The sequence below is a fragment of the Leptodactylus fuscus genome, chromosome 9 (genome assembly GCF_031893055.1).
Source record: "Leptodactylus fuscus isolate aLepFus1 chromosome 9, aLepFus1.hap2, whole genome shotgun sequence".
Taxonomy (NCBI): Eukaryota; Metazoa; Chordata; class Amphibia; order Anura; family Leptodactylidae; genus Leptodactylus; species Leptodactylus fuscus.
Window position 1 is genome coordinate 46,912,435 of NC_134273.1, and position 15,630 is coordinate 46,928,064.

Below are 15,630 nucleotides of genomic sequence, written 5' to 3' on the forward strand. Positions count from 1 at the left end.
GCATCACACAGTTGCCGCAGATTTGTCGGCTGCACATCCATGATGCGAATCTCCCGTTCCACCACATCCCAAAGATGCTCTATTGGATTGAGATCTGGTGACTGTGGAGGCCATTGGAGTACAGTGAACTCATTGTCATGTTCAAGAAACCAGTCTGAGATGATTCCAGCTTTATGACAGGGCGCATTATCCTGCTGAAAGTAGCCATCAGATGTTGGGTACATTGTGGTCATAAAGGGATGGACATGGTCAGCAACAATACTCAGGTAGGCTTTGGCGTTGCAACGATGCTCAATTGGTACCAAGGGGCCCAAAGAGTGCCAAGAAAATATTCCCCACACCATGACACCACCACCACCAGCCTGAACCGTTGATACAAGGCAGGATGGATCCATGCTTTCATGTTGTTGACGCCAAATTCTGACCCTACCATCCGAATGTCGCAGCAGAAATCGAGACTCATCAGACCAGGCAACGTTTTTCCAATCTTCAATTTCGATGAGCTTGTGCAAATTGTAGCCTCAGTTTCCTGTTCTTAGCTGAAAGGAGTGGCACCCGGTGTGGTCTTCTGCTGCTGTAGCCCATCTGCCTCAAAGTTCGACGTACTGTGCGTTCAGAGATGCTCTTCTGGCTACCTTGGTTGTAACGGGTGGCTATTTGAGCTCGAACCAGTCTGGCCATTCTCCTCTGACCTCTGGCATCAACAACGCATTTCCACCCACAGAACTGCTGCTCACTGGATGTTTTTTCTTTTTCGGACCATTCTCTGTAAACCCTAGAGATGGTTGTGCGTGAAAATCCCAGTAGATCAGCAGTTTCTGAAATACTCAGACCAGCCCTTCTGGCACCAACAACCATGCCACGTTCAAAGGCACTCAAATCACCTTTCTTCCCCATACTGATGCTCGGTTTGAACTGCAGGAGATTGTCTTGACCATGTCTACATGCCTAAATGCACTGAGTTGCCGCCATGTGATTGGCTGATTAGAAATTAAGTGTTAACGAGCAGTTGGACAGGTGTACCTAATAAAGTGGCTGGTGAGTGTATATTCAATATATATTATATATCAAGTGATCCTGATCGGTGTTTTGCTATATGTAAAGACAGAAAAAAAATAACTCATCACTGAGTTAAAAAATGTAGTGAAAAGGAAAGAATATATGCTGTTCTAAGTTTACAAATCATTACAGTACAGTCTGAGAAAAGAAACTGGCTAAGCATTGGTTATGCCATTATATTCAAAGTCTATAATTCTACCAATGATAGGCTAGTACTGGCATCCCCAGAGTGTGAACAGAGGGCAGCACACATGCTTGACCAACTTTCTGTTCAAACAGTGGGACATTCTCAGATCCCAGCACTTGGTTTATGTGTTCAGTTTCAATATTGGTAAATCCCTTTAAACATTACATGAATGTGATATGAGATATCATCAATCAAGTGAAAGCATAGTATAGCCTTACCTCCAGTTTGAGGACTGATCTGCCGTAGGTTTTGGTTTTGCATAACCGTGTTGCGTACAGGTGTCTGCACAGGTACAGTGGGGAGGGCAGTTGTAGTGTAAACCATATGTGGGTTGTTTGATGCTCGAGGAGCTGCAGCTCTTGGTGCAGTCTGAGTCCCTGGCCGCTGTGTTATATTAACTGTTGTTTGAGCTTGAGAGAAAGTAATAGATCTCATTAGACCTTATGACAACCAAATAATTATAATTAGATATCGTAGCACCAATGCTGAAAAGCTGTTTTAATGTGGCAAACAATCTTATCAGAGAGCAGGTAGGGGAAATAGGTTTTAAGCGGTATAAAAACAGTTGATCTGTGGGAGTCCTGTGTGTCAGAGAGCCACCAACCACATAATATAATATGTACAAATCCTGGAAAAAAAAACAAAAAAACACTCACACGGAGTAAAGTAGTGCGGATTCTGCCACGAGATAGGCTGCTTTCACACGGAGTTAACACTCCGCTCATTCTGACATGTAAACATGTTCAGAGTGAACGCAGTAAAACAGAATCCCATTGAGTTCAATGGGTTCGGCCTTATGCGTGCTACCCATTGAACTCAATGGGAGGCTTTTTTACCTATTGTTTTCAATGTGATACGTGCATATTACTTTGAAAGCAATAGGTAAAAAAGCCTCCCATTGAACTCAATGGGATTCTGTTTTACTGCGCTCACTCTGAACATGTTTACGTGTCAGAATGAGCGGAGTGTTAACTCCGTGTGAAAGCAGCCTAACTCGCGGCAGAATCAGCGCGGATAAAAACCTTCCCATTGATTTCAATGTGCTCCGCGTGGAAGATGGAACCCATTGAACTCAATGGAAGGTTGTTTTTTTTTTTATCAGCGCTGATAATGCCGCGAGTTATCATGACAGAATCAGCACCACTTTACTCCATGCAAATGCACCCTGTCAACCACTTTTTTTGGAGAAAAGTTTAAAGTGTATGGGCAAATAAATTAATAATAAAAAGTTCGCTTGATGAGACCTTCATCTTTTTTAGCTAGAACAGAGAGCAGAGATCTCCGCATAGCCATGCATTACACCAACAGTATTTCAATGGAACTACATTCTGTTCACAATCCCCATGGTAGGGCTTTAGGGATATTAGACACAGGTGGGTGGTTTTTGGGATATTCTGGATATATATTTTTTGTAAATAAGTAAAAACACCCCAAAAGGGTAGACAAATTGCCATTTTTCTGGTACCTGTTGGTAGAACATGTATAGTAGCTTGAGATGGAAGACCAGCAGATGCGGTGGACGTTTGCACAGAGTTTGCCTGCAAAGGCTGCAATTGACGACCCATTGGCTGTGATTGAACACTTCCAGGTATAGCTGAAGAGTTACTCCTTCTTGAATCTGAATAAAAACAAGAGGCCAAAACAAATTATTAAACAAAATAAAAAACAAAGCAAAAACACACGCACACAAAACAAACCACATACATATCTATCTATCTATCTATCTATTTCGGGTCTGGAGTAGACTTAAGCCGAGGTGTGGGTCATAGACTCGTTACTGGGCCATAAAAACCTGATAGGAGAGAAAGTGATTAAGTCTGTCCTGTAACCCTGAGTCCGGTGAGACCGATTTGTGCTTGTGTTTTTTTGTGTGGCTGGTAGTAAGCCACATGTATAGTTAGGTTATAACTTCTGTTAAGTTAGTCGCTCAGACAAGCAGCAATTTTTTTTTTTTTTTTTTATTATGTAGATTGTGAGCCCCACGTAGGGCTCACAATGTACATTGTTTCCCTATCAGTATGTCTTTAGAATATGGGATGGAAATCCATGCAAACACGGGGAGAACATACAAACTCCTTGCAGATGGTTTTCTGCCCTTGGCGGGATTTGAACACCAGGACTCCAGCGCTGCAAGGCTGCAGTGCTAACCACTGAGCCACCGTGTGGCCCCAAGCAGCAATTTTATTTTTGCCTGAAGTTAAGGCTGTATTTTGTTTATTTGTGCCTGAAGACAAGGTTTATTTACTTTTCCTGTTTTAGTAAATAAACCTGTTCGCTGCATATGTTTGTGTCAGTCTTGACCGGTTGGGTACATACAACCACTTTTACTGAGCTACCATCCCCAGAATACATATACACACACAGTACTGTGCGAACGTTTCAAAATAGAAGTGTTAATTGTTTATATTTTTTTTCAAAGTACTACATATAAATCTAAATTAAGATTTTGGTCAGACCACCTTTTGTAGGAAAAGTCCTGAAAGTGATGTTCTGAACCTCACAGAGCCTTGATCGCATCACGGAATTTGTCTGGGATTGTTTAGAGACAGAAGGATTTCAGCAAGCCTACGTCCACAAATGATCTGCACTTCATTCCCCAAGATCTTCCCCACCAAGTTCATTCAAAACTTGTGCGTAAGTGTACCTATGTACCAAGTGGAATGGATACTAAATTTGCCCTTCTATTTTTTTTTTATCCTTTCTTTGCAGCATTCCCCCCCTCCCTCGCAACCAACCTAAAACTTTTGCACAATTCTGTATAATATATATATATATATATATATATATATATATATATATATATATATATATACACACACACACACCGGCCACTTTATTAGGTACACCTGTCCAACTGCTCGTTAACACTTAATTTCTAATCAGCCAATCACATGGCGGCAACTCAGTGCATTTAGGCATGTAGACATGGTCAAGACAATCTCCTGCAGTTCAAACCGAGCATCAGTATGGGGAAGAAAGGTGATTTGAGTGCCTTTGAACGTGGCATGGTTGTTGGTGCCAGAAGGGCTGGTCTGAGTATTTCAGAAACTGCTGATCTACTGGGATTTTCACGCACAACCATCTCTAGGGTTTACAGAGAATGGTCCGAAAAAGAAAAAACATCCAGTGAGCGGCAGTTCTGTGGGCGGAAATGCGTTGTTGATGCCAGAGGTCAGAGGAGAATGGCCAGACTGGTTCGAGCTCAAATAGCCACCCGTTACAACCAAGGTAGCCAGAAGAGCATCTCTGAATGCACAGTACGTCGAACTTTGAGGCAGATGGGCTACAGCAGCAGAAGACCACACCGGGTGCCACTCCTTTCAGCTAAGAACAGGAAACTGAGGCTACAATTTGCACAAGCTCATCGAAATTGGACAATTGAAGATTGGAAAAACGTTGCCTGGTCTGATGAGTCTCGATTTCTGCTGTGATATTCGGATGGTAGGGTCAGAATTTGGCGTCAACAACATGAAAGCATGGATCCATCCTGCCTTGTATCAATGGTTCAGGCTGGTGGTGGTGGTGTCATGGTGTGGGGAATATTTTCTTGGCACTCTTTGGGCCCCTTGGTACCAATTGAGCATCGTTGCAACGCCAAAGCCTACCTGAGTATTGTTGCTGACCATGTCCATCCCTTTATGACCACAATGTACCCAACATCTGATGGCTACTTTCAGCAGGATAATGCGCCATGTCATAAAGCTGGAATCATCTCAGACTGGTTTCTTGAACATGACAATGAGTTCACTGTACTCCAATGGCCTCCACAGTCACCAGATCTCAATCCAATAGAGCATCTTTGGGATGTGGTGGAACGGGAGATTCGCATCATGGATGTGCAGCCGACAAATCTGCGGCAACTGTGTGATGCCATCATGTCAATATGGACCAAAATCTCTGAGGAATGCTTCCAGCACCTTGTTGAATCTATGCCACGAAGAATTGAGGCAGTTCTGAAGGCAAAAGGGGGTCCAACCCGTTACTAGCATGGAGTACCTAATAAAGTGGCCGGTGAGTGTATATATATATATATAAATAAATAAATAATAAGTTTACTTACCATGGGAGGACAATTCAGCATCTTCATCATCCAGTGTAAGATCAATAACACCAGCTGCACCTTTACCGCCCTGGGGAAAATGGATGTAAGATTTATGCCCCAAATGGTTTTCTGTTCCTTTAATTCAACAAATTAAATAGCTGGTGGTAAATAAAAAGGAACTGACTTCTACACATAATATCCTGTATTATCATTTACAGTGAAGATACATGTAGTTTCCAGAAAAATTCTCTGGAGACCAGTTTCCTTTACTATAGCAGCTTAAACACGATCCATTTATTTATTTATCCAAAATGTCAAAACTACATCCAGCTTTAGTTTAACCCATTATTGTACCTGTGGTTAAAGAATTTTCCAGACTTGAGCATCATTTCAGTTTATATGTGTTACAACACATGTTGTAACTCTGGTTAAGAACAAGACAAGTGAGGCAAAGTATTAAATGTTAAAAAACCTTCTATGTAGATAAAAACACTCCCAGCAACAGATTTTGCTATAGGAAACAGCTGTAGCAAGTCAAGCATTTCCCCTGCAGGGTAGTGTTAGGGTTGGTTTACACTAGCGCTTATATTCCGTCCGCAAGGAATCCGCATGGAGACCCCCATTTGCGATGTACTTGCAAAGCACATGGAGCCCATAGACTATAATGGGCTCCGTGTGCTTGCCGCGCACTGCCCGCACGAATGAATTGTGCGGGCAGTACGCGGCAAGCACACAGAGCCCAGAGCACTTGCATTAGCGTTGGTATTCCGTTCGGGGGGGGTCTCCATGCAGACGGAATACAAGCGCTAGTGTGAACCCTCAGATTGCAGCCATTCACATGAGTGGTTGTTCATGTAATACAAGAGTTTAAGTAAGCCAGAACTAGAGTCAATCATTCAACGTGTTGGTCTATCCATCTTGAGCAGTGAACCCATCTCTTAAGAGATTATATATATTTTAAATTATTCTAATAAGGCATATGGAGAAAAGAGGTCGTCATAAGTAGCAAGACTATACTTAAGTTTAGAACACAGCCAAAGACCCTGCACGATCCTAACAGCTATAAATCTAATACATTTACAATGAACATACCTGAGCATTAATGTCCGAGGAAATGCGCTTGTTTGAAGCAGGCTCTGCTATTGGTGCCCGATTAATCTGCAAATCTGAAAAATCAAATGTGATATTCTAAGTCAACAAAGAAGAGTTTATGCTACAGACCTCTTTAACCTAAACAATCTTTATTAGGTTATATTTTACTGTGCACCCTTAGGCTAAGGCCCCCACATTGCAGAAACGCAGCTTTTTTTGTTGCAGATTTTGCTGCAATTTTTTGAGACAAAACCAAGAATGGCTAAAAAAAAGAATATTGGATATATATATATATGAATCTCTTATACTTCTACCTTTTGCTTAATCTACTCCTGGCTTTGGCTAAAGAAAACTTAAAAAAAAAAAAAAAATTCTGCAACAAAAAACCCCACCGTTTTTCTGGAACGTGGGGCCTTAGGGCTAGTTCACACAGAGTTAACGCGCGCGCGCGCGCATTCTGGCACGTATACACGTGTCAGAATGTGAGGGCTCAAAACAGATCCCATTCATTTCAATGTGTCGCTACGGGTGTATAATGCGCTTAATTTTGCGGCCGCAAAATTACGCGCGTTATACACCCGTAACGACACATTGAAATGAACGGGATCTGTTTTCAGCGCTCACATTCTGACACGAGTATACGTGAAAGAATGCGCGCGCTTTAACTCCGTGTGAACTAGCCCTTAGGTAAAATTTTCTACAGTCAGACTAATTTTTTTTTTTTTAATATAGACAACATCAAACAAAGGTACTCACCTGACCTACTTCCAGAAGGTAATTCAGTTGTGGTCGAGTTATACGCTGACACTGATGATTTTAATTGTGCTGTATTTCGATTACTTGTCTGATTGTAGACACCAGAAGTTCCAATATTTGGCAGTGACTGCCTTGAGGATAATGTAACCGAATGTGGTGTCGGCATAGTCTGTACGGCCATCGGGGTATTAATTGACGTAGCTGAAGAATTTCGTTGCATGCCTGAGCTGGACATTGAAGCGCTATTAATCGATTTAGTTACTGGTAAAGACACTGGCGTTTTCGTGAGACTATTGACTGTGGACTGATTTTGTACTGGAATAAACTCCACATTGCCAGATTGCTGATTAGTCACCAATGTCCCTGTTGCGCTTTGTAGGATCTGCGACTGAGAAGGTACTGCTACTGGAACATGGAGGATGACAGGCAACGATTGAAGAGACACAGACACAGACTGGGTGTTGCTAGTGGACACCTGACTGTTTCCAACAACAGCTGCAGTAGAAGGAGCAGAAATAACTGGATTCATAACTGAGGCTGAAGTAACTGGTGGTATTGGTTTGGATTGACTGCTCAGGGTATTTTGAGATGCTCCAATGCTGGAAGCATTGACTGTATAGAAAAAAAAAAAAATGCATTACCACCATATATAAACTTTACTACAGAGGGAAGAAAAAACCCCAAAAACCAAAAACATTTTAGCTGAATATTAACAAATCATTTGAAGAAAAGAAATAGTTTTTACAATACTTAGTTCTGAAAAATAACTTTTGTTTTTCAATTCTCTAGCTTACTTTTTTGCTGAATTAATTTCCAGTCAGGTGGTGGCCGGTTTTGTAGTGTGTTACTGGCAGTAGACTGGTTCATGGGCATCTGTGTGGTGTTTGATGTGCGATGTGTTAAATTAGAAGAGGATTGTGCAGAAGATGGAGCTTAAAAATAGAAAATATAAATATTAAACAATTGCATATACGGTATACAAATAATGTACTCACTGTAAATAGACACACACTATATATGTGTATATCTAATACAAATATATTTGTACAAACATACATACATATGAAGCTTGAGGCAAATTGCTGCTGAATTAAGACTTACAGGAATACAGTGCTGTTCTACACCTTTTCCATAATTCCCATAGAGGTGAATGGGAGGAAATAGCAAAGCACAGCTACAGTGTTACCCTAGCTCCCACAGTTCCCATAAATGCTGCCCTATTTTGACAGAAGTTTGTAGATATGTATAATACTTTAATTCAATAACCATCTTCAACCACACTATATGGACAAAACTATTGGACAGTTGTCTTAATCATTGAATTCAAGCATTTCATTTTGTCTCATTGAAGAGGTATAAAATCCAGCCCTTAGCCATGCAATTTGCCATTACAAACATTTGTAAAATGTTCTAGATTGCACTATGAATTAAAGCATGGTATTGTAATGGGAGGACACCACTGTAATTCCCACAGACACTCCAAAACGGTTTGGAAAGCCTTCCCAGAAGAGTGGAAACTGTTTTATTTGCAAAAGGGGGACCAACTACAATTTAATGCCGCTGGATTTAGGATAAGAAGTCATAAAAGCTCCTGTGGGTAGGGGTGTCAGTTCTTTATTCCATATATTGTAGTTGTGTCACATAAAGTGCCTTACCTGCAGGTGAAGGCTGGACATTGACTGTAGCAGTATTATCTCCCACATTTCGCTTTGTTTCCAACATTTGTCTGACGGTGCCAGAATTCCTGTATGTGAAAGAGCATTGCATGACTTAGCCAAACAAAAAAACAAAACACAAAAAAACCCCCACCACCGTCAAACTCAAATTATTAGTAGGTAATTGGTTGTTGAAGGCTTCGTGCACAAGAGTTTTGTGTAGTTTTGTGTGGGTCCATGGAAAATGAAACTGACAGCATCCAGGTTTCTGGTTTTGTGGCTTGATGCTACATCTTCCCTCCCCGCACGTTTGTCCGAAAACAGATTTATGTATGTTTCCATATAACATGGGGCAACAATATACGGTCATCTGCCTGGGGCCTCAATGTTAAAGGGATTCTACCATTAAAACCCCACCGCTGCCAGAGAAGTGTCTCCAAGCACCGACTGCTTTTTCGTCCACAGCGTCATCTTCAATGTCTTCTTCCGGCGCAGGTTCGTAACTTCTAGGCTTCGGGCCAAGCAGACTACGCAGGCGCACAGGTCACGGGAAAATGGCTGCTTGCACAGTATTGTTAGCGGCCATTTTCCCGAGGCCTGTGCGCCTCCGCAGTCTGCTCTGCTCGAAGTTATGAGTCTGCGCTGGAAGAAGACATTGAAGATGACGCGGCGGACGAAGGAGGAGGCGACGATTGGAGACACTTCTCTGGCAGCGGTGGGGACGCCCCCAACGCTTTTATAGCGCTGGGCACCGCCCCCATCGCTGTGAGAACTAATTTGCATACCGGTAAAAAACGGTATTTCTAAGGAACGGCACAGCGGAGACCATGTCTACAGGTAAGAGACGAATAGCCTTTTTAAAGGCTATTCCGACATCTTATCCACAAAAAAAAAAAAAAAAAAAAAAAAAAAAAAAAAAAAAAAAGGTTTTAATGGTAGAATTCCTTTAAGAGTTCTCTAGAAGGTCAGCACTGTAAGGATAACGGCTAACATTGTGGTCATATCTGCCATTTGTGCACAAACATCAAAGATTGTTTAAAAAAACAAAAACAATGTACATTGTGGAAAACCTGGGTTTTTTTGCGCATTTCATTTTGTTTTGTTTTTTGAATGAAGGCCAGGAGTAGAAGTGCTTCCTTTGTATTTTCCACTTCTTTTAAAGCCACTCTTGGCTTTGGCTTAAAAAACCATACCAAATACCATAACATAAATATTCAATATTGGTGACAGGTATAATAAGATGTGAGGGTCCAAGGGGTTAATGTGGGTGTTATTCAGATATATTACTTATCAACATTTCCTATTTGAGATTATATGCTTCTGTACTGTGACTTACAACAAGTCTACACGCTATGGTGTTACAGCAAACCTCTGTAGTATCTAAGCTTACCTGAAATTCACCGTATTAGTGCTTGGACCAGTATCATTTACTGCAGATTTCATTGGTGATGCAGGCTGGTGGGCTGTGACCTGCATTTTAGCAGAGGGAAATATAAATGACTTAGTATGAGATCAAGGTTAATTAATTGTCAATTTAATTAAATGTTATTTTTAAAAAAGGGGGTTCTTTCTGCTACCCAATAAATGCATATTTATAGCTCATGATTTTATTCAGCTTTCAAACCCCTCTGAGATATGGGATTAGATGACCATCATTCAGTACACAATTTCCCTCCCTCATATCTGTGATTTCATTTTCTCAGAGGTTTTGTATGTTAACATTAATGCTTGACCTGTATTTACCTGTACATTTTTTACCAATTGAAACCAAACACCGATACATATGCTTTTTTCCCCCAAATTTCGGAGGAAAATGAGGGTGCGTCTTATAGTCCGAATGTGGGGGGAGGAGCGGATTTGCAGCATGGCCGCGCTACTGCCACCGCTGGTTTTCTTCAGCGGCAGGAGCGTGACAATCTGCAGGCCCCGGCAGCTAAGACACTCCCCAGCATCCGCCGGTCTATTACAGCAGATGCCGGGGACTGTCTTAGCTGCCGGGGCCTGCAGATTGCCACGCTCCTGCCGCTGAAGAAAACCAGTGGTGGCAGTAGCCTGGCATGCTGCAAATCCGCTCCTCCTCCGCAGGTCCCGGCAGTCAGTTAGCCCCGGGGCCGGTCCCCACCGGCCCCATACCTTTAGTGATGCAGGCCGGCTCCTGCACGGCGAGGCCGCAGGAGCCGACCTGTTCCGATGACAGCTGGGAGCCTAATGAAGGCTCCGAGGCTTGTCATAGATATATATTACTATCGCGGCTGGTCTATGACACTCCGCGATAGTAATGTATAGAATCTCCCATAGACGGCAATACACTTGTATTGCCGTCTATGGGACTTGCAATCAAATGATTGCAGGTTCAAGCCCCCTAGGCGGGGGATAATAAAATAGTAGAAAAAAAAAAAACACACTTAAAAAAATATAATAAAAAATAAAATAAATAAAAGTTCACCTCCTTTCCCTGGAATACATATAAAAGTATAACATTACTGTGAAATATACATATTAGGTATCCCTGTGTCTGAAAATGCCCGGTCTACTAATATTTTTATGTACAGTGAACGTCAAAATCAAAAGTGCTAAACCGCCGGGTTTTTCTCTCTGTTTTGCCTCTGAATTAAATAACAGGTGATCTAAGCAATAAACATTTCCCAAAATGGTATATCTAAAAAGTACACCTGGCCCCACAAAAAAAACGCCCTATACATCCCCGTACAGCTGCAGGGTCACCTGTCCATGTGGCCTTGCAGCTGTTCCAAAACTACAACTCCCATATATTAAATATTTTACCATTTTTTGCCTGAAAATTTTTTTCCCCTATTTTTCTCCTCTAAAACTTGGGTGCGTCTTATAGTCCGAAAAATACGGTAGTTCTTTATATTTTATTATTGCATTTGTGGTTAAGAGCATTTACAACAACCATACAGACCCACAGAAACCTGTAGCATGATTCATTGGCCCTACAGGGAGAGTTCTATGGGCATGCACAGTGACCTGTATTACAATGCTGTGATGGGAAGGGAATGAAATCAGTTCTATGGGAGTCAAACTGAGGTTATCACAAAACTGAATAGTTAATTTAAATTCCGATGCATATAGGGCTGTATGTGTACTCAGGTCTCTGGAGGGGTCAAGAAAGTGGCCAAATAAAGCTATATGTAATACACGCACACTCTTACTTTCATTTCTGGACACATACACTTGTCCCTATAGTCCCCCTCAACAACTCCAACATTTTACATCCTTCAATAAGCACCACTCCACAGAACATGGTGGTTCTAGAAAAAATGTATTCTACCTCTGGTCTCTTCTTTAGGTCCTCCTTCGCTGCCCCAAAGCGTTTTGTTAAACGACTAATTTTGGCCTTGAAAAATAAAATAAATAAAAATGATTAAAACCTGTACTCCACAATACATTTGGTGCGGCAATGTGGCAATAATACTAGATAGTGTGAGGAATTTGCAAGAAGCGTTACCTGCATGGCATGAAGAGCTGTCTCATGCTTCTTCGATTCAATTTGCTCCACTCTTGATTTCAATTCAGCTATAGCTTTGTCAAAGTCTAAACACTGCAAGGCACTAAGCTTTTCCTCAAACATTCTCTGAATCACCTAAGAATAGAGATTAAATAATTTAATATCAGTATATAGATGCACTAGTCTATATATGCATAGTATACACACACTTCCACAGAACATTTATTGGCCAGCGGCAGAGAACAAATTAATAGATTCTATCAAGTCATTTAACACTGGCAAGTAGCAGCTCTGTCTTCTTTGCAGAACACACTATGGTTCTGCCCCAGACCTGGATTGTGAGTGTCTGAGAAGAGGAAGTAGCTGCTGCCTGATGATATTTAATGACTAATGGATTATAGCATCTGTAAACCTGTTCTCTGCCATTAGCTACAAAGGGACACTGACTGTTCCAGCAGTCTTCCTGTGAACTGAGGCACCAGGACAGTGCTGCATGAGTTTAAAGAGGAGGTTTCACCACCTCCACCTGTTCAAGTCCATATCATCTGTGAATATGTGCTGCTCCACCGATTCCAGCACAGATGGATTTTTTCTCTCTCTAGCTACCACCATTCATGAGCAACAAGTGCTGGTAATTTTGATTCCTTGTGTGCCATTTAAGCTATGTAATGTCAAAAGGGCACTGTCAAACAGGGAGGTTTGACAGGGCTCCAATCAGAGGCAGCCAGTGTCAGATCAGAATCACACCCCTTGCCTGCTCCTGCCTGACACCACCCTCCTGACTAAATAGCATATCAGACACCAAAACTAACAGCATTGATCGCTTGGGTTAGATAAACAAATTCCAACTGTATTAGAATCACTGAAGCAGCACCTATCAAATTATGCAAAGAACTGGACTTGTTGGAGATGGAGATAAATCAGGTTAGCCTCAATGAAGCAGATTTACTACTCCAGTCTAATAACCAAACAGTAAACTTAGACTAGACAATCTGGTTAAGTGCCAAAGGTATCCATGGCTCATGCTAAATTATAAATTTGTCAACCTACAATTCCAATAATCAAGGCAAATACACAGACTACCCCTATTATAGCATACACTTCACCTATCAGGAATAGTTCTTTAATCAAAAAATATTTTTTTACAACACATGAATTTTAACATCAAAAAGGTATAATAATTTTATTAGAATACACTAAACTAATTGATTAAAAGAATGCTAACTAAAAACAAGCATGGGGCTGCTGGTAGAGGTGAACATTTATAAACTCTATGTAACATCAGATTTTCAACTATGACTAGAGTGTTCCCTAAAGTGCCTAAACATTATACATAATCTGATTGTAACAGTATAGCTGTACCTTTTGCAGTTTCTCATTCAGATCATCGCCTGCTGTAATTTTAACCTTTAGTTCTGCCTCATACTCTTCACCTTCAAACCGCCTCCTTTTTGTGCTCTGGCTGCCCAAATCTTCAGATTTAGAACGCTTCCGGCGGGAAAGTTCACCTGCTAGACGAAGATTAAATACAAATGTAATTTAAGTTTAAAAACGACCTACTTTTATTCCAGGGATAAGAGTATGATGTAATGTATCCCCATATTATGTGACTTAAAGAGGACCTTTCACCGATTTGCGCACAGGCAGTTCTATATACTGCTGGAAAGCTGACAGTGTGCTGAATTCAGTGCACTGTCGGCTTTCCCGATCTGTGCCCCGGGTAAAGCGCTATCGGTCCCGGTACCGTAGTGCTTTAGTGTCAGAAGGGCGTTTCTGACAGTTACCCAGGGACGCCCTTCTGCCCAGCAGCGCCTATTGCGCTGTACAGTGGAGCGGGGAGGAACGCCCCCTCCTTCTGCTCACACAGCTCGTCCATAGACAAGTATTATCAGGAGAGGGAGGGGGCGTTCCTCCCCGCTCCACAGTACAGCGCGATAGGCGCTGCTGGGCAGAAGGGGTCCCTGGCTAACTGTCAGAAACGCCCTTCTGACACTAAAGCGCTACGGTACCGGGACCGATAGCGCTTTACCCGGGGCACAGATCGGGAAAGCCGACAGTGCGCTGAATTCAGCACACTGTCAGCTTTCCATCAGTATATACAACTGCCTGTGCCCAATCTGATGAAAGGTCCTGTTTAAGTTAGAGATAACTAGACACTTTCCCGTTGGATACTTTATTGAGGAACTTTGTTTCAGAAGTTGCTTTTTTTTTTCTTCTCGGTTTCAAGTTTAAATGACAGCAACCTGTATAGACAAGCAGCCATACTATACAAGTAGTTATAACCAAAATAAGCATTGTTCAAATGTACATCCTGTTCATCCATTTTAGCCCATAAATGAGTCATTAATTTTGATCCATTCAGCAAATGTAAATCTATAAAGAGTGCTCAAAAACTGAACCACAAAATAAGAAGTGACTAAAGGACTAGGTTTTTCAATTCTATAGCATTCAGTTTTCAGAACGTCGGCAAGCCTTTAGAAAGAGAATTAATTTCTTGTTCATAACATTTGGCATATGTTCCTGATATAGAACATGAGAACTGCACAATGTATTAGCAAGTCCCTAAATAAAGAAAATCTAACTTAGTGAGCTGCTCACTTGTGACTGGATGCTTTCTTATAATCATGAAGTAGCTTTTATTACATTTGCACATTAAGCGCTAGAAAGGACAAAAGGGGCAAAAATGAAAGTGCTCACAATACAGCAAGTATGAACCACTAAGTGTTAAAGTATCCACAGTGAAACCTTACATTTTTCTGCTTGTGGCTCATCTTTATTTTCAGGTTCTTTGAGTTCATCGGCAGGTCTTTCTGGCTCTTCTGTAACTTCTTTTACATCATCTGCAGCTAGAAAATGGTTAAAAAAACACAAATTTAATTTATATTAACATGAAAACTTTTTTTTTGCCATATGACTACTGCACTCTGCACTTACAGTAGAAGGCTACTCTGCATACATGTTTAAGAGCGAGTAAATCTAAGTATAAATACACAGGTATTTTCCCCCAGCAGACTAATGTTTCTGAAAGTCATGTAGCATATTGTGCTATTCCATAAAAAAAAAATAAAAAAAAATACTGTCCTGTAAAAATAGAAGCCATAGCTTCCCCTATCCTCTGGATGGGAATAAGTTGCCAAGATTGGCAATCTTGAAGCTAAATTGATTTACCAATCAGATTTAATGCCGAGGCCCCACGTTGCAAAAACACAGCTTTTTTTTGTTTTAGATTCTTCTGTGTGTTTTTTGAGGCATAGCTATAAAAGGAATGGGAAAAAATATATGAAGCACTCATCCCTCTTTAAAAAAAAAAAAAAAAAAAAACCACAACCCCAAAACACAGAAAAAGTAGTAATAGTAATATTCTTAATGT

The 15,630-nt window shown here is 41.2% G+C and overlaps 1 protein-coding gene across 2 annotated transcripts in view; it reads right to left on the reverse strand.

Annotated features, from left to right (window-relative positions):
- Positions 1-15,630, reverse strand: part of ATF7IP (activating transcription factor 7 interacting protein) — a 46,093-nt gene that overhangs the window by 6,951 nt on the left and 23,512 nt on the right. For both annotated transcript variants that reach the window (XM_075286327.1, XM_075286328.1), the window contains exons 3-14: positions 15,011-15,106; positions 13,623-13,771; positions 12,261-12,395; positions 12,084-12,149; positions 10,182-10,261; positions 8,792-8,880; positions 7,931-8,068; positions 7,137-7,748; positions 6,381-6,454; positions 5,307-5,376; positions 2,712-2,864; positions 1,465-1,656 (exon numbers count right to left, since the gene is read on the reverse strand). In XM_075286327.1, coding sequence (XP_075142428.1) covers positions 1,465-1,656; positions 2,712-2,864; positions 5,307-5,376; positions 6,381-6,454; positions 7,137-7,748; positions 7,931-8,068; positions 8,792-8,880; positions 10,182-10,261; positions 12,084-12,149; positions 12,261-12,395; positions 13,623-13,771; positions 15,011-15,106 — 1,854 coding nt within the window. The remainder of the gene's footprint in view (positions 1-1,464; positions 1,657-2,711; positions 2,865-5,306; positions 5,377-6,380; positions 6,455-7,136; positions 7,749-7,930; positions 8,069-8,791; positions 8,881-10,181; positions 10,262-12,083; positions 12,150-12,260; positions 12,396-13,622; positions 13,772-15,010; positions 15,107-15,630) is intronic.